At 41.2% G+C, this 20,299-nt stretch overlaps 1 protein-coding gene across 3 annotated transcripts in view; it reads right to left on the bottom strand.

Moving 5' to 3' along the window:
- LOC122790723 (O-sialoglycoprotein endopeptidase) overlaps positions 1 to 20,299 on the bottom strand; it is a 276,220-nt gene that overhangs the window by 216,718 nt on the left and 39,203 nt on the right. For all 3 annotated transcript variants that reach the window (XM_044058295.1, XM_044058297.1, XM_044058296.1), the window contains exon 3: positions 7,341 to 7,460. In XM_044058295.1, the coding sequence (XP_043914230.1) occupies positions 7,341 to 7,460 (120 nt within the window). The remainder of the gene's footprint in view (positions 1 to 7,340; positions 7,461 to 20,299) is intronic.

The following is a 20,299-nucleotide window of genomic DNA, read 5'->3' as shown; positions in this document are numbered from 1 at the left end:
ACCCAAATATAGACTGGGAACACTACTCAAGCCCAAACACTCTAGCCCAAAAGTTCCTGGAATTCATAAACTCAAATGCCATGGAACAACTAGTCACCATCCCCACAAGAGGAGAGAACATACTTGATCTCATCATCACAAACATGGGAGCACAATGTTCAGTGCCAGAAGTATACCCCTCACTGGTGAGATCTGATCACAAACTAATCTCGCTGGAGGTCCTCATCCCCCCCCCACCCCAAATGAAAAAGACCACAGTAAAGAATTTCTCCAAAGCCGACTTCACACTCCTAAAGACTAGTGTGGTCTCCTTTAAGGCCCCTGAGCCAGCGGTTAACATTACTCAAACCGCAGAATCACTGACAAATGCCTTCTACCAGCACCTGCAGGGCTGCATGGATCAGGCAATCCCAAGCAAAACAAAGACTCTTTGTACCAAAGGCAAGCGTCCAGTTTGGTGGACCCCAGCCATAAACAAACTCTACAACAAAAGGAGAAAGCTACTACAAGATAGAGCAAAATCCTTAAAAGGTAAGACAGCTGATCACTATAAGTAAAAAGCTGAGAGCTCTCATAAAATCATCCAAAGCTAATTTTGAGAGAAAAATAGCTAAGGACTCTAAAGACAACCATAAGGCATTCTTTAGCTATGTCAGAAACCTAGGAGGAAACTCCCAGATATGCTCAGAATTAGTTCATAATGATGTGAAGATTACTGATCCTACAGACATTGCCAACATACTGGCTGACAGGTTCAGTGCAAACTTCTCCCCTCCCCTAAAGGAGAGATATCTATACCAAATGATTGTAGCCCCCAAACATCTCTAACGCCCAGGTGAGAACTGCTCTCAACAAGGCAAAGAACACAGCATCCATGGGACCTGATGGTGTCCCCGGCTGTGTGCTCCATGAACTCAACGAGGAATTAAATCCACAGTTAGGACAGCTGTTTAATCTTAGTCTCGCCTCGGATACGCATTCCAGGAATGGCGCACAGCGACTGTGGTCCCACTCCACAAAGGCGCTTCCACCGACCCTGGAAATTACCCCCCCATTAGCTTGACAAGCCTTATCTGCAAAGCCATGGAGAGGATCATAATGGATCTCATAAATAAAGACATAGGGAATTTGCAGACTTTGGATTCAACCCAGTTTGGCTTTGTCAAAGGCAGATCATGCCTTCTAAACTTGGTCGACTTTTTCGAAACAGTCACCAAGGCCATTGATGACGGAAAGGCAGTCCATACAGCCTACCTAGACCTGGCGAAGGCTTTCGATACAATACCCCACTCGGGTATCATTGAAAAACTCATCAACTTAAATGTAAACCCATACATTACAAGATGGGTTGCAAACTGGCTGAGCGACAGAACACACAGGGTCAGGGTTGCTGGTGCCATGTCAGACTCAAAGCCTGTCACAAGTGGTGTCCCACAGGGCTCAGTCCTGGGCCCACTCTTGTTTGGCATCTACTTTTCTGAAGTACAAGCAAACACAGGAGGGTTATGGCTGACAAAGTTTGCAGATGACTGCAAACTGGGTGCCGTAGTTGAAAACACATCCGACACAGATATCCTCCAGAAGGGTCTCACAGAAACGGATAACTGGTGCCAGAGCCATGGCCTTAAGTTAAATGCCAAGAAATGCATAGTCATACCCTTCGGGAAAAATAAGGTCACCCCTAGCTACCAAATAGGTGGCAATCCCTGAACACAGAAGAAGTTATTAGGGACCTAGGAACCCAGGTTGACAGTAGCCTTTCATTCGACAGTCATATTGCTAAAGTGGTTAGGAAGACCTTCTACATTGCCCACCTTATCATGAAGGGATTCACATCCAGATCAAGGGAAGTCATGGTCCCCTATACTCATCACTCATCAGACCAATGATTGAGTACAATGCCCCATTCGGAATGTACCTGACCCGACACTTGCAGCAGCTGGAGAGGCCACAAAAGTTCCTCACCAAAAGGATAAAGGGTCTCAAAAATCTGTCTTATGCTGCCCGACTGAAAGAACTCCAGTTATATTCAGTTGCAATCCGCTAGCTCAGAGGGGACCTATGCCTGACATACAACGCAATGTCAAACCCAGACGTGATGAACAAGCTTCATCCCAAAAAATCTAGATCCCTCAGAGCCACAAGGGCGGAGACTTAAACCTAGACACGGTTATTAATAGGACGTGCTGGAGGGATAGATTCATCACCCAAAGACTCCCTATGCTGTGGAACAAAATCCCGGTTTATGTGAGGCAAAGCACCTCGCTGGCCTTGTTTAAGAGAAATCTTGACCAATGGATGGGAGATCGCAGATACACCCCAGGGGTTACCTCAGTGTCACTGCTAGACAGAGGCACAGCTAAATAATGGGCATAGTTTCTCCTACCTAAAGGGGAGGCGTAAGCCACAAAACTATGGGCTAGGCTTATAAATGCCCTCGGGCAGATAGCCTAGTATGAACCTATGAACCTATGAACCTATGAACATAAGAATAATATGCTAACAAAGGACTTATGGACACAAAATGTTATTCTCTACACTGAACAGTGTTGTAATTTACATCTTATAATATATCTTGGCATTGTGGTAAGTAATTTGGTGTTTTTTCCTCCAACTTTCCTGTTGTACAGCAAGTTCATTTTTATTAACTGATGCAAACTCAACATTAAGTTAATATTTTTTTATGAGCTAATAAATTCTACTTTTATACAAAATTCAACCTGGTGCATGCTAGCTGTTTTAATTTTAGCTTGAGTGTAATCTAGAGCAATAGGCATGGAAAGTGGAAAAAAGTACTAAGCCAGCTTATCCCCACCCACAGACAAATGCATTGATTATAATGTAAAAGTATTACATACACACCCATACAAAATGCCAGGTGCTGAGCTAAAAACTACAGTTATCCCATCAGCAAATCTTTGAACACCTTCAGGTTTCTCCATCTAATCTTAGTGGCCTTGAAACTGCCCGCCCCTCTTGTAGATTTGTGTTTGGATACTCCTTCTGGGCCCATCTCATTTGCTGACTTAACTGAGTGCAGTGAGATCATATTCTGATTTCAGGCACTCCTACTGTGTACAAAGAGAGCATCTGGGAAACAGAAAAAAAAAAAATTTAAGCTGGTTTCCTGCCTTTCCTGTTAAGTGGTATAGACTATCCGTAGGCTTCTGAGCCCCCAAGCCCTTCTGTGTTGGAGGGAAGCCTTCTAGCTTAGTTTTTTTTTCTTATAACTAGCCAGTTTTCTAGTTTCAGCACTCAAATCTGTTTCTTTGAACTCAGCACTTGTTCAGAACTCATTGTAAGCACTACATAAGCTGCAAATTACTACAGCACTCAACGTTCCTCACTTGTCTAGTGGAAAGCAGTTTTTAGTACTTAATAAATAAGCACTTATCCAGGCATGTCTAAGGGTCAGCTCCCAGTGATTTCTCCTGTCTACCTGATGAATCTGGGCATCTTGGGGCAATGCAGCAATTGCCTCACGTACACAGACAACCCTCTCCTCCTACCATCCAACACTACAACCTGTGAGAGATGCACTTATATAGCCAAACTGGAAGCAAAGCTCTCTTCACCCAAGACTGGACAAGACAGTCAAGAGGAGAAGGTAAACACTTGCACCGCACCACACTCATCACATAGTCCCTCAAAACCTACACCACCAAAACACACACATAGAAACACAAAACACACACCTACATTTGCAGAGGCTCTCACTAAAAACCTGCCCAAGCATCAGGGACATCGAAAGCATAAATGCAAGCAAACTCCACCCCCCCCAACACAACCCAAATGACACACAGCCCACAAACTCAGTGTGCCACTCAACCACAGCCCATAAGGCATAACAATGTACCCAACACTCTAGTCATAGGTGACTCTATAGTCAGGCACACTGATGTTCCACTCACTAGACTAAACAAGGAGAAAGTTACTGTCAGCTGCCTGTCAGGTGCCAGGATCCGCCACATAACGCATGCACTCAGGTCACTCCACAATAAGTACAAATATGACACTGTCATTGTCCATGTTGGTGTGAATGACCCGAGACGTACCTCCCTGCACTACATGAAAAGAGACATGGAGGAGCTCTCCGATCTTGTATCCCAGGCAGGTATGACCCTAACCCTGAGTAGCATCCTGCCATCACCCAGAATGATATCACAGTACAAGGACAAAATGATTGACTTCAACAATTGGCTAAGCTTCTGGTGTCATTCTAAGGGGATCCAGTATTTGTCTGCCTGGGACGACATGATTGACAGTCCACGATGCTTTGCCAGAGATGGCCTGCACCTGTCGCCTTAGGATTCGGATACTGGCTAAGACTCTTGCAACCCCTATAGTGCCTTTTTTAGGCAAGGTTCAAATGACAAATTCACCAACGTAACAGGTACAAGCAAGCAAAATCTGAGGGTAATGCTACTCAATGCTAGAAGTCTAAACCTCAAAATGCACTCACTCGAGGCACTCCTTAAAATGGAGAACACTGACATCTGTGCAGTGACAGAGACCTGGTTCAAAGTTCCAGAGAGCACCCCTGCATTACCAGGCTTCAATTCATACCACACCTTTCGGCCACCTAACCCAGAAAGAAGCACTAAAGGCGGAGGCGTATCCATATTCATTAAGGATATCCACACCTCCAGGCTAGTTGCACAGCATAATGCATCCGAGATTATTCAAGTGCAACTAACTCTGGGCAAGACCGCAATCCAAATTGTAGCTTGCTACAGACCCCCCACCATGCCCCAGGATTCACACTCCTCATTTCTTGATACACTGGAAAGTATTAGGGTACAACCCAACACCCTAATAATGGGCGATTTCAACTACCCCACCATTAACTGGGAAAACTACTCATGTACCAACTCTTTTGCTCAACGTTTTCTAGAATTCATAAATTCCAATGCCTTGGATCAACTTATTCACACCCCCACCAGGGGCAGCAATATCCTAGACCTGGTCATTACCAACATGGGAAACCGCTGTTCCACACCAGAGGTCAATTCCTCGTTGGTCAGATCCGACCACAAGCTAATCAGCCTAGACATCCACATCCCACCCCCAGCCCCAATTAGGGAAACCATCGTAAAAAAATTCTCAAAAGCCAACTTCACACTTCTTAAGACAGAAGTGGCAAACTTCATGACACCCATGCAGGCGGACAATATAGGTAGGACTGCCAAATCCTACACAAATGCACTTTATAAGCACTTACATGAGTGCATGGATCATGCTATCCCTAATAGAACCAAGAAGTTATCCTCCAAAAAAAGGAAGCCAATCTGGTGGTCCTCTGCCATAAACAAACTCTACAACAGAAGAAAGAAACTTTTGCAAAAAAGAGTAAAATCCCATGACTGGAGGAACTCCCTGGTCAACCTCAGTAAGAAGCTGAGATCCCTCATAAAATCCTCCAAAGCTAGTTACGAAAACAAAATTGCCACTGACTCTAAAGACAACCACAAAGCATTCTATAGCTATGTCAAGAATCGAAATGGGAACACTCAGATCTGCTCTGAGTTACAGCATAATGGCACTAAATATACAGAACCAACTGATATTGCCAACATCCTAGCAGATAGGTTCAGTGCTAACTTTACCCCCCCCCCCTCACTCCCTAGAGGGCCCATCTCTATACCGGAAGAATGCAAAGTTCCTATAATCACGGCTGCACATGTAAAAAACACACTCTCCAAAGCCAAGAACACAGCATCCATGGGACCTGACAATATCCCAGGCTGCGTTCTACACGAACTACAGAATGAACTGGCACCCTACCTAAGTACCATGTTCAATCATAGCCTCACCTCAGGCTTTGTACCCACTGAATGGTGCACCGCGACAGTTATCCCACTCCACAAAGGGGGAGCCATGACGGACCCCGGGAACTACCGCCCCATTAGCCTGACGAGCCTGGTCTGCAAGGCCATGGAACGTATCATCATGGAACTCAAACAAAGACATTGGTAATCTCCAAACTCTGGACCCTACTCAGTTTGGATTTGTAAAAGGCAGATCATGTCTCCTAAACCTGATTGACTTCTTTGAAGCAGTCACCAAAGCCATAGATGAGGGTAAAATGGTTCACACAGCTTATCTAGATCTCGCCAAGGCTTTCGACACCATCCCCCACTCTGGAATTATAGATAAGCTCACTAAACTAGGTATAAATCCCTATGTCACAAGATGGGTTGCCAACTGGCTCACGGACAGAACCCACACTGTGAAAGTAGCGGATTCCAAATCCGACATCAGACCAGTGGCAAGTGGAGTACCACAGGGTTCAGTCCTGGGTCCTCTCCTGTTTGGTATCTACTTCTCTGAAGTGCAGGCCAACACAGAAGGTCTTTGGCTACCAAAGTTTGCAGATGACTGCAAACTAGGAGCCATAATCGAAACTCCTAACGATGTGGACAAACTACAAAAGGGCATCACTGAGACAGATACCTGGTGTCAAATCCATGGCCTGAAGCTCAATGACAAAAAGTGTATTGTCATCCCCTTTGGTAAAAATTCTGTAGCCATGAACTACCAACATAGCTGGTAGTCTACTTAATGCCGAAAATGTGATAAGAGACCTTACACAGGTGGACAGTAGTCTCTCCTTTGATAATCACATCACCACAGTGGTCAGGAAATCCTTCTACGTGGCTCATCTCATCACAAAAGGATTCTCATCCAGAAAAAAAGAGGTCATTGTTCCCCTCTACTCATCACTCATTAGACCCATTATAGAGTACAACGCCCCTTTTGGTATGTACCTCACAAGACATCTACAACAACTGGAAAGACCACAGAAATACCTCACAAAGAGGATTACTGGCCTCAAACAGATGCCCTATGCAGACCGTCTCAAAAAACTACAGCTTTACTTCATCGCCTACTCAGGGGCGATCTCTGCCTAACATACAAAGCTACATCAAACCCAGAGCTGTTGGACATGCTCCACTTAAAGAAATCCCAATCCCTCCGAGCTACACGCTCTAGGGACCTTAGCCTTGTCACCACAATAAACAGAACATGCTGGAGGGATAGATTCCTGTCCCAGAGACTTCCCATACTCTGGAACAGACTACCTATGTCAAACAGAGCTCCTCATTAGCACTCTTCAAGAAAAATGTTGATGATTGGATGGGAAATTCACCCCGGGGATCACTTCCGTGGCTCTGCTCGACAGGGGCACAGGAAAATAATTTTCTTGGGTGGCGAAAGCCAGGGTACATTTTTTGGCTAGGCTTGTATGGGCCCTAGGGCCAATAGCCTAGTACCTACCTATGAACAGAGCTGTGCAATCATGCTGGCAAGACAGCAATGTAAGGTGAACTGCAATATACCTTTTGTGTACGAAACACAGTCTATATCTTCAGGTCTGATGCATGCCTCTTCCAGAGCCTCCTGTAGCACATCAAGGACACAGGCTTGGTGGTGCTTAGCTGTGTCACTGGGCATAAAACCTAACACAAAAAAAAAAAGAGAGAGAGACAATAACTTACAGAATGGTGCAAACTTCCATTTTAAACTGCAGTTTCAGAATGCAATTACTAGCCATCAGACAACCTGAAAAAGAAAAAAGTGAAATTTCAAATCTGATATCAGTAAACAGGTTTATGAAATGCCACAATTCTTCAGAAGGGAAAAACAAAAATCAATTTTGAAAACGAGCAAAAAAAGTGACCCAATACAAAAATAGCTGTCCAACTGTGATAATAAATTTCAGAACAAGAAAGCCTGGTTTGTACTCCTTTTAATGTTAGGATAGGGAAGACTGCAGAGAAGACTGCAGAATGCCTGTACTACAAGCACTTGTGAGTAGTATCTGAATTTAATATCCCAGTGGAATCCCTTGCCCATGTCAGTAAGGCATCGTTTGTTTGGGATACATGTTCTATCTCCTGATCCCTCTGCAATGTATGATAATGAGCTAATTATGGTAATTAACATGTCACTGAGCACAACACTGCCTCTAGAGAAAACATGGACCTTATGGAGGCTGCCTCTCCTCTCTCTCTGTTATTTATTACACCCCCTGAAGTGATGAGGACTGTTAAATATGGGTTTGATTAATGGACACATGCACCAGAGGAACCAGCTAATAACTGGCTAGAGGCAGGCTCCCCACCCCTGAGAGAAAATAGGGCATCGTGTTCAGACTCATTTCTGGGTTCAAGAGGTGAGATACAGAGCAGAATATCTTCTTGGCTGGGGGGGTGAAGAAACCCACTTCTACTAGAAAATGATAAACTGTGTATCAAAACTATATAAATATATCTAAAAAAGTGAACAAATACATTAGCTTTCAACAGTCTCTGTAAGTAGAAATACATAAGCATAATTCTCAGGAATATTGCTCAGCTGAAAATCACCCAGAATTATTATGTTTAAAGGAAATTTGGCCAAATGCTAGACGCTATAAATCCAGAAAAATGATACATTTCTCATTACAAACAGATTGTCTGAAAAATCAACTGAAGCACCACAGTACACTGCATTCCTTTATGTTGTTAGGGAAGAAGCCATAAAGGCAGTTAACTTTTTATTGTTTTAAAAAATATATAAAACAGCAACATCCAGACAAATGTTTAATAATTACTCTCACCTCATAAAAAATATGTCACTTGTACGACATGTATTCTTTACAAGACAGCAAAGTCCTACAGAGACAAAAGATGCTTATATTACTAGGCTAAAAAGTAGGTAAAGACTAGGAATTTGGTGAAATTCATGAATCTCTAATAAGACAGAGAGTGATTTGAGGCATAAAATTGAACTGAAGGGCACTTTATTTTTTAAAGAAACAGACCTGACCTTATCATAAACGTGTGGATGTTTGCAAAGCAAGTGAAATTACTAGTAAGCAGTAAAAAATTAAATGATAAAAAGGCGGTGCATATTCAAGATAAAATATGGGTCAAATGATAAAGCAAATATAAAATTTAAAGAACGGATGTGTTATAAATGTAATGGGTTATGAGAAAGAAAGCCATGCACGTTGGCAGGCCAGAACGGCATTATTGTCCATACCTGGCATATCAGTATTTATGCAGGATTGCAAAATTTGTATGTATGTAAGAATGAGAATCTGAAATGGAGGACAAACTTAGATTTCAATGAAGCTTGCAATGGATGCACCTATAAGCTTGACAGGAATCAATGTCCACTTTTTAACCAATCGTGCAGACACTGTGTTAGAAAAGGAAATGTGTAACAATGGAAAAGTGTGTTAAAACTAATTTGCAAGTTACTAAAGAAAAATATGAAAATGATCAAAGATTTCAAAATGTGAAATCTAAAAATGCATCCCAGAAGACAAGTTAAAGGTCCAAGGCAGACTGCTGGTAAGGAAACACTGAGAATAAACAAAATATGTAATTTAAACCTGGCATGAGTACTCAGTGCAATACATGGAATTCAAACCCAACACAATTGGCCCTAGGCGTGAGTGCGTGTGCCTTCTGTGGAAGGTTGGGCTGGCAACTCGATACTGTAAAACCTCCACTGCTAATCATGAGTGGACAGGTGATCCGCTGTGGCGACCCCTAACCAGGAAAAAGCCGAAAAAAAGACATTGCACATGGTAAAATTTCAGAAAATAAACAGTTGAAGCTAAATTGCTCTTAAAAATGCTGTGTGAATACCACTGACCAATTTTGTAGAATGGGTGGCAGCTCAGAAAATGCTGACTTGTTAGTATAAAAAGCTAATAAAATTCAATCTTTGTTTGAAATAGATGCATTTAAGATGGGAATTTTCCTAACATTTGAGAGTTGTGAATTGCGAGGAGCTAGGAATAGTATAAACAATGACAAGGTAAAAGCAAAGACTGCATGTGTTCAAAAAACTGTACAGTCACTTAGGCATTTCGCATACTGTGCAGATCGACAGCACTGATACCATGTTTACAGGATTAGGAAGGTTGCCAGGAGAATATCACAGATAAACAAAGCCCGATCACTATGAGTGACACATGCTCCTAGAAAAGTAACTCTAATACTCAGAAGGAAATGAGGTTTACAGAAACTTAACGATCACAAAGAAAATAATTAGAGGCAATGTAATAAGTGAACAGTATGTCACTCTTGTAATGAAAGAAACTCATACCTGTACCGATCTGCAATATCGGCTTAGTTAAAAGACATCCTTAACCACTAATTAAAGTTGAAATACAGTGTTAGGAATGTTGCATGCTACTTTTTCTGAACTAGAAATGATCCAAGACTTCTGTCAAATAAAGGAAGCAATAAAGTGTGCACCTCTAATATGGATATAGAAAGGTAAAGTTTCTTAAATTTGCAACTGGCATTTTCTAATACCAGAGGTGTTTCAAAGAGCTGTTGCCAAAGTAATTGGGGCTTGCAAGGTGCTACCAACATCACTGACGCAACAACATGACAAAAGACCAATAAAACATCTGCAGAGAAGAACACAGCATGCGGACCGGAGTTCCGCTGTGGCGACCCCTAACCGGGAAAAGCCGAAAGACACAAACAAGCAAACCTAGCTTTCTGGTCGGTAATCCATTTTTAAACGCTAGAATCAGTTTTGTTGTTTGTAGCTATCGGCTGTAGATACAGCACTTTTTAAAGGTACCAAATGTAACTGAAATGTAAAGAAGCCTATTATTGAACCTTGACTGTTCAGGCTTTCTGTGGGAATTGATTAAGTCAAATATTGGGCTAAACGGAATACTACTAGTCCCATTTGTAAAGTGAGCAAGCAGTTTGGGCTTAGAGCAGACGGCAAAGCTGTTAGTGGGAGACAAATTCTAGTGGCCGTTACTTGCACCTTGTCTTGTTGAATATCTGCCCAAATCATGTTAATTACTTTCAACATGACCTCTTAGATTTTGTGTAAATTTGGGAAGGTTGTATTTCACAATTTGTCTTTTTACCTCACTGTTCCACTATACTGACTAATTTTTTGTTACCTGCTTTGTTTTTCCCACTAATGCTCATAGCAGTGGGAATAAAACTTTCATTGTTCTCATGTCTCTGCATAGAACTGCATGCTATTAGTTGTCACCACAGCTCTCTAACTATAATTTTGTGTTTTTGGGACAGAGTTGTATTTCAGGTACTAGCTCAGAATGTTATATGTTAGTAGTCTTACAAGGTGCATGCATTCAAGGTGCTCTTTATCACTCTAATAATCTGTGCCTACAAACTTGACATTATTGCTGCCTAATTGTACTTTTTTCTCTCTCTCTAACCTTCCTAGTTTATCTAACTTCTCTCCTGCACTAAGAATTGGGAACCTATCTGCCTGGTCTTTAAGGACCCCTTACATTATATTTTCAGTCACTCCTGCGTCAACCCAAAGAAACCTGCTGCCCTAGCACATTTTTCCAGAGTCCAAAGTGAATAAGAAAGTATGTTCTTCCCTAGACCTAAATGATAAGCTGAACCTGTTTGTAATTATCTAGTGTTGTATATATTTTTAGTGATCGAGCCAGGAATCCAGCAGCCATACCTCCTCCTACCCCTTAAATACTGACCTTCTCCTCACTGACTAATATGCCATCTCTATCTACTATCTCTGCTACAGCTACCTACTGCTGTACCCTACTCATTTTCCACTAGGTGGCAGTCTAACCTTAGGCTTGTGCTGCATCCTTACTTTTCCCATACTTTATCTCTGACTACTTTCCAATCCTCCTGCTGTACCCCATTATTCTTCAGGGCTTTTCTTCCCCCCTCTATCCAGCTATACTTCTATCATTTTTTTCACTCTATCCCTCAACTACCAAATAGTTGCATTATCACACCCTACTCACCTGAAAATACCAAAAGTGCCTCAGGAAATCTGCTATACACAGATTGGCTCTGCAGAATCTTCCTTCTGCTCTACCCGCACCGTTCGCCCTGCAGGCTCACTCCGCTCCCCTACCCCCAAATCCCACCCACCCCAGTGCATCTACATTTATACTCAGCTAACCACTCCTACTTCCTCTCTACCTATTACACCCCACCCCTTTCCCTAACCACTCCTACTTCCTCTCTACCTATTACACCCTTTCGCTTTCATCACCATCTTCTACCCCCTCCCCTATAATCCATCTCCTCACACCTCCCTTCATACTTAGCACAATATCTAGTTCTAACCCTTCTCCCTACACTACATATTCTACTTTATCAAAGCCTCAACATGCTTACAAAACTTATATCATTCTCAGTCCAACTACTACTACTTCTGAACCTTACTTCTATCCACTACCTTACCCAGCCAAACTCCACAAATCATACACCATTACTACACACAACCAGCTCACTCCCTTCAACTCACACTCATTTGTCTCAACCTCCCCTGGACTGTATCCCATTAACACCCATCTATTTTTTCACTACAAACTAAGCTCTACTTATAAACTCTCTAACCCCTCTCTAACCTCCAATATCCACACAAACCTGACAATATACAACATACAAACAAGGCAATCCAAACACTTCATCAGCATAATCCAACACCTAACTGCCATACTTCTATCTGGAGATATACACCCTAACCCAGGCCCAAACACCACTTCCCCTACATCTAAACCCATCCTATTAGATTATCTAAATGCCCAAAGCATAGCTAACAAAATCCCCAATCTCCATGCCTGGCTTCTCCACAACAAGCCTGACATCTTAGCTATTTCTGAAACCTAGTTAAAACCTCATATAAAAGATACTGAAATAGTACCACCAAACTACTCTATCATCAGAAAAGACAGGGCCCCAAAAATGGTGGTGGTGTAGCTCTACTCTACTCATCCACCCTATCCATTACTCCCTATAACAAACCCATTCTTCACTTCTCCAATGCATAATTAGTACTAGCTCTATTTCAATTAAATAAACACAAACACATTTGCATAGCCTCACTTTACATCCCTCCTGGAGACAATACCACAGTACTTGAGGATATCCTATCCTGGCTTTCTACCAATATCAGTAATGAAACTATTATAATGGGAGACACAAATATTAATTGGTCTTCCATTCATTCCCCTACAAACTCCCTAAACATCAACCTATATAACTACTCTCAGCTCATCAACCTCACTACCAGGCTCTCTAAAGACTTCTCCTGTGGAAGTACCCTAGACTGGATCTTAGTCTCTCACCCCCACTACTACACTGATAGTGGAATTCTTCCGGACTCCCTCAGTGACCACCTTCCCATTTTCACCAGATGTCTTCCATCTCCATTACAAGTAACTCATAATTACATCAGCACTCACCACCTAAAAAACTTCAACCCAATAACCTTCTCAGACTCCCTAAAATCAATAAATTGGAACCCCCCAAAAACCCTACCCCTGGATAATGCTGTTGCACACTTCAATACAACTTTCCTAAAACTACTGGATAGTTTTTCCCCCATAAAAACCAAAAGAATAAGAAACAACACCACCCCCTGGCTAACAAAAAACACACTAACTGCCATGCGACTCAGAGACAAAACCTGGGCACATTACCAAAGAAACAAAACTCCCACCACCCTTAATGAATTCAAAACACTTTGCAATACCGTTAAAAAGCTGATCACAGCAGATCAACAGAGTTACTTCTCCCTACTACAAAACAACCACAAAACCAATCCTCAAAAATTCTGGAAAGGCATCACAACCCTCCTAAAACCTGGCTAAGCAGAAAACCCAAGCCCAGACCCAAATGCACTAGATATAGACCTGGCTACCCAATTCAACTCTTTTTTCATAGACTCTATTTCCAAACTAACCTCATCCTTCTCTAATAACACCTCTGCATCCCCCCTCTTGTCACCCCCTTCATCTCTAGTCTCTCAACTCACACCATTCTCCCCAAAACCCATTCCTACTTCTACCTTAAGAAAACTCCTTTGCAAAAGCTGAAACCAGGCACCAATGCCCCCGATAACATTCCCTCATCCTTCCTCAGCATAGCTGCCGAAGCCATTGCCTTCCCCATCAGCATCCTAATCAATCGCTCTATCCAAGAAGGTCTTGTACCCAAACTCTAGAAAAGGGCTTTCATCATTCCCCTGCACAAAGGACGCAATAATAACAATATTACTAACTTCCGTCCCATCACCATCCTCTCTCCTATATCAAAACTTCTAGAGAAATGTATCCATCTTCAACTCCTACCCTACCTCTTAGATAACACAACACGGATTCAGACCCAGCCACAGCACCATGACTCCCCTCCTTTCCTTCCTGGAAACTGTAAATAAAGCCAGAGATTCTGGCTCTACTGTACCTACCCTCTTTTTTGACCTCTCCAAGGCCTTTGATACTGTCTCTCACAACCTTCTCCTAACTAAACTATCTAACCTAAACCTATCCCCTTCCTCTCTCAATTGGTTCTCCAGCTATCTCTCAAACAGGCAACAAGCTGTCAAGTGGAAAAAAAGCCATCTCCTCTTTCCTTAACACACCCATGGTTGTCCCCCAAGGTTCCATTTTGGGTCCTCTCCTCTTCAATATATTCATAAATGATTTCTTCCACTCAATTCCTCATGCTAACCTTATTCAATATGCAGATGATTCTACTATTATCTGTGCAGCCACATCCATCCCCGCTCTCTTAAAACTGACTCAAGACACCTTCTCTACCGTAGAACAGTGGATGAAGAACAATCATCTAGCACTGAATGCATCAAAAACCAAACTTATGGTATTTACCCCCTCAAAAACCAACACCATTGATAGAAAACTATTCTCCATCACTAGCCAGAATAACACATCTCTTGAACTGGTATCTGAAACCAAACTACTAGGAGTCCAGATTGATGACCAGCTTAAATTAACAGCCAACTACAACTAAACATTAAAAAAAAAAATAAAAAAAATAAAACTTGGCATGCTCTACCGACACAATCGATTCCTCATTACATCTACTAAGCTCACTCTCGCTACTACATTTCTCATCCCTTCCCTCCTTTATGGTGTCCCTCTCCTTACAAATCTACAATCATCTCTCAAGACAAAACTGTCCTCTTGTTATAATAAAATTGCCAAATTTGCCACTAGCCACAAATCATCTACCCATCACTGTGCATCGCTCCACAAACTTAACTGGCTAGAGCTTCCCAACTATCTCTCCTATACTCAGCTCACATTTGCTCACAAACTAATTTTTCATCCCTCCCTCTGTCCCTCTCTCAGCTCTACCTTTAAAATGCACCTGCCACAAAGACTCCCAAGATCTAATAACCAAAACCTAATAGAACTGTACAAACCCCTCCTGTCCTTTGCCCTGGCACGCCTATGGAACTCCCTTCCTCCCTCCATCCGTATCACCACCAACCTCCCTGCTTTTAAAAAAAATCACTGCACTCACATCTAACATCCTCATGGAAATGCTCCTGCTCCCACCCCTCATAGCCTATTCTCCACTTCCTACATGGCTACTTTATCATGTATTACCAGACACCCAATAATAAGCCAACTGTAATGACATCTTATAATTCTCTTATCCCACTATTCCACTCAAGAAACTATATATTTACTGCAGCAATGCTTTGTTTTTCTACAAAATTACAACTTTTTAACCTAACAATTTTTATTGTACCTGCTTAAATCTTACTTTTCTACAAAATTAAACCTAAAAATTGTATTGTAAATGCTTACTCTTTGTTTTGTCTTGAACCCACAAATGACTGAAATTGTAAACTGCTGTAATATTTTTGTTACCACTGTTTTGAAGCTTTGTCTGTAACCTACAAGTGATTGAAATTGTAAACTGCTGTAATAATTGAAATTGTAAACTGCTGTAATCTTTTTGTAACCTTTGTTTTGGAGCTTTTCTCCCCAGGACTCCATTGAAAACAGGTTCTTATTGGCCCAATGGACTATCCTGGTAAACCAACTGCAAATAAACCAACTGCAAATAAATAAATAAATAACAGCAAATGTAAATTCAAAGTGATGTCAAACCTATAGACCATATTCTAACATCAGAAAGAATAAAACCAGAGCACAAAAACAGCTCAACTATGCAAATGCCTAAGCCAAAAAACAAGCAATCTCTACAAAGATTTATAGGAATTATACAGCATCTTGTAAAGTCTGTGCGCAAAATATTTGCTGTTGTTAAGAGCATGATGTTGCCTGGAAATTGAGCTATGAACAGGAATGGAATTTTGAAATGTGCAAGAAACTAGCTGAAGATGTTCCACATATTGTTGAAATACAATATATGAATAAGATACCTGCGCTGCAAGTCTTTTGGTAGTCAGAAAGGTGTTGGAGCTGTGATTCTACAATAAACACCAATTAAGCGTACAAAAATGCAAAAAAGTATACACAGATCAAAAATGAACTCTATGGATGTCAGAATCAATGAATACATTAAAGATGTTGAGGGCAAAACAGAACACAAACTTTGGCAAAGCAGAGATCAAATTGTTTTTGTACAAGGAACTTTTTAGACTGCAAAGAATTTTAGTCTACAGCAGTATGACCTGAATGTGAAATACAGGCTATGTAGCCTCCTTATTTAGCTAATTTTTATCCAATCAATTTTCTGTTAAAATGCCAGACTTATGAAACAATGCTCATGCTAAAACCTGAAATAAAAAGGAAACCTGAAAGAACTCAACCATTCCCTTTTACTTTATTTTGGCAAATTTCTTCAGAAATCCATTCCACAAAAAGATCAAGTCACTATTCCCAACTTCAGATTATAATTACATCTTGGCAGGATTTCAGGGTAGTACATAGTCAGAGTGTTGTTTTTTTCTGCTGTCTGCTTGTAAGATATCATCTGGTATCACACAGATTGTACTCATCCCAACAAATTGTTTTTCAGTATATCGTCAGACCATTAGGAACAGAGGAAGCAAGTAGTGGGAACTGTAGTGGCCATGCTCTTAATGGCCTACAGCTTAGTGTACACCTATAAATCTATATAACTCAAAGGCATACAATCCAAAAGAGCTAACTATTTGTATGAAAATGTTGAGATGTTTCAGACTGGAGATGAAGCCTACTGGCCAAATTTCCCCTAGTCAGTATGAACACTAGCTCAACTGGCCAAATTTCCCCTAGTCAGTATGAACACTAGCTCAACTGGCCAAATTTCCCCTAGTCAGTATGAACACTAGCTCAAGTCTCCCCTGAGAACAGGACTAGTGAGAAGTAGGACTAATGCAAAGAGCAAATAAATGAATACAAATAAAAATGTATTTACCACTTCTGGTTAACCAAGGCTTTGTCCACACAATGTGCATTTTCAAGCACAGATTAACAGAGTAAAACTATAGCCAAAGAAACACAAATTTCACCAGCACCTTCTTTTATTCCAGCAACAGCAATCTGGCACCTGGGCAACTCGCCTTCAAGGATCACAGTGTAATATTTTCAGCTGTTTTTATATTCTACAAACAGCTTAATAAGATCCAATAATTCAGTTACATTGATTTAAAGTGACAGTGCATCTTAGATACATTCATTTAAATATCATAGAATATCCAATAATAAATCTAACAAATCCACACAAATATACATGTATATCATTTTTCCACAGAAACATCATATAAATAAATTAATAAATAAGTAACCACATTAAATAGCTACTATAACAAGCCCATTAAATCCCTACTTCCTGATTTAAACCAAGGGGCCTTGGAGTCTGAAATTTAAATATCATTCTAGTTTCTAACTCTAATAACTTCCCAATATAGTCACCCCCTCTAGGCAAAAAAAGTTTTGAAGTACACAAAAATATCAAGCAACTATCTGAATCCCCATGCTTTTCATGAAAATGTTTGGCTACAGGACTGAATTCATTATTACTTACCTTATAAGCGTTTTATTGATGACCTTATATTTATTTGTAGGGGTGAAGTTAGTGATTTCATGGATTTTTCTGAAGCCCTTAATAGTAATGAGAATGGTTTAACTTTTTCTTACGAGTTATGATGATATGATGTTTCTGTGGAAAAATGATATACATGTATATTTGTATGAATTTGTTAGATTTATTATTGTATATTCTATGATATTTAAATGAATGTATCTAAGATGCACTGTCACTTTAATTTAATGTAGTTGAATTATTGGATCTTATTAAGCTGTTTGTAGAGTATAAAAAAACAGCTGAAAATATTGTACTGTGATCCTTGAAGGCAAATTGCCGAGGTGTCAGATCGCTGTTGCTGGAATAAAAGAAGGTGCTGATGAAATTTGTGTTTCTTTGATTATTATTGTTTGGTGTATTTTTAAAACTATAGCCAGTCTACATAATTTTTGTATTTAGTTTATGCAAAAAATACACAACACAAAACCCCATGGCAGCACTGGTAAACTGGGCTTGATTAACTGACATGTACCAGAGGAACCAGATAATGACTGACTAGCGGCAGGCTGCCTATCCTGGGGAATCTAGTTTAGCCTCATTCCCAGGTTCTGAAGGTGACAAACAGAACAGTGATATCTGTTTGGCTTTGGGAAGTGCAGGTGACAAAATCTTCTTCTGACTCTCCCAGAGAAGACTAAAAAAGTATTATGCAACAATGGATGACAGCCCAAACCCACTTGACATCGCTCACCCCCCCCCCAACTACCTCCATCGCTGGATCCAGTCAATACCCCACCAGGACGGCACATGAAAGGATCCGCTCCAATATGGGTAAAGGACTATATGGTCAGGTAGCGTGGTGGAAGGAAAACAATAGCAGAAACACAAATCTGCTAATAGAGCTGCAATTTCAAACATCTCTCTCTCTCCCAAGGAAACATAAATGGATTTAGTCATATACTGTTAGTGTATCTCTCACAAATGTACTCAGACATAAATCATAAAATCCACCATACCACTCCCTATCTAATAACTATGTTAGGGTACAATAAAGTAAGCTCTGTATCCAAAAAATAATAATATTTAGAATCAATGTGCAATTTACTGATGAACCAGTCATCACAGGAAAACACACCATCCTCCCAGTTCAGCAGAAGTGCCAAGTACTGATCTGTGATAGGAACCCAACATATCAATTTCCTTGCTCATTGCAATTTTAACAACAATAAAGACAGAATGAAATAGTAGAACAGGTTACGAGGCAGAAATGTTGCAATGTGTGCAGTACAGCCCAGCAGGACCAATAGTACAACATTTGAAAAAAAGTTTCTTAGCCATTAGAACAAGGCATAAACAGGGGCATGGGCACATAGATGTACACAGTTGACTTATGCAAAGGACATAACATAAACAATTACTCCCCTTTGACTGTGTGCATCGGGTGGGGGATGCCACAGAACCATGTACAGATGGACTTATATGGGATAGGTGCTGACAGGGTAAAACTTCAGAAAGTCACCAGAAGGGAACTGTGCAACACCAAATTCAACATAAAGCAAAACTGCCAATGAGGTCTAAAAACAAGTGCAGTCTTTATTGAAGTTCTTTGCACTTTAGTGATCTTTATTATAGGACACTAATGGATTTTATTTTGATGAAGTATTCTGTAAATGGTATTTAAACATGTGCAACCAATGATCATGTGACAAACATCTATCCAATGAGCATTCACACAAACACAAAAACTCCAAAAGCTGGGTGCTCAATTACCTTACAGAGACAGGATAAAGAGGAGGAAACTAATGCTGTGAAGACTAAACCAGGCCTTGGATCCAGCCCTGTAGCATAGAGGGATAAAGACTTGACTGCACCCTGGATAGCTCATGTTCTATTAGCATCGCAGGTGCTGGGTGGACCATGTGTGGAGATAAAGACAGTGAATGGCATATACTGGCTCACCCATCCTGGAGGGGATGGAGGCTGCCTAGGCTGGCAGCAATAGCAGCATTTACAGACTACTGAGCTCTGTGTTACAAGTGGTATGCAACTTAGTCAGGTATTTGCACCTGCACCTCCTGAAGACAGCCACTGAGGAGCTTGCTAAGCTACTGCAGGACTGTGGGGGCTTAGCACACACTCCCCTGAAGAAGTAGGACATTGCACTAAGGGTCTATCTTGTCACAGGCCCAAAATGTGGGTTGGGTAGAGCCTGGGTAGGCTAAGATGGGTCTGGTAGACTAGGTGAATAAGGAGAGGTGCTGGTGGCAAACAATGGTAAGGTTTGAGGCAGTAGAGGAGGCGGAAAAAAAAAAAAAGACTAAGCCAAGCCTGACACTGTGGAGGCTTGACAGGAAGTGACCAAGGAAGTCACAAAGGAGAGAAGGTGGCTGTTTGTTGTGGCACACATAGATATAAACTAAATAGAAGGTGGAACACTGGAGGATGAAATGAGGAAAGCTACAGCTGTAGTTGTTAATGTGGGGACAGAGAGACACAGTGGCACTCTCAGAAGTGTGATCCATACCAGTATT

The sequence above is a fragment of the Protopterus annectens genome, chromosome 16.part0 (assembly GCF_019279795.1).
Source record: "Protopterus annectens isolate FY-2018-M chromosome 16.part0, PAN1.0, whole genome shotgun sequence".
NCBI lineage: Eukaryota > Metazoa > Chordata > Ceratodontiformes > Protopteridae > Protopterus > Protopterus annectens.
The sequence above is the reverse complement of the archived record's forward strand: the minus strand, read 5'-3'. Positions and strand labels throughout refer to the sequence as shown.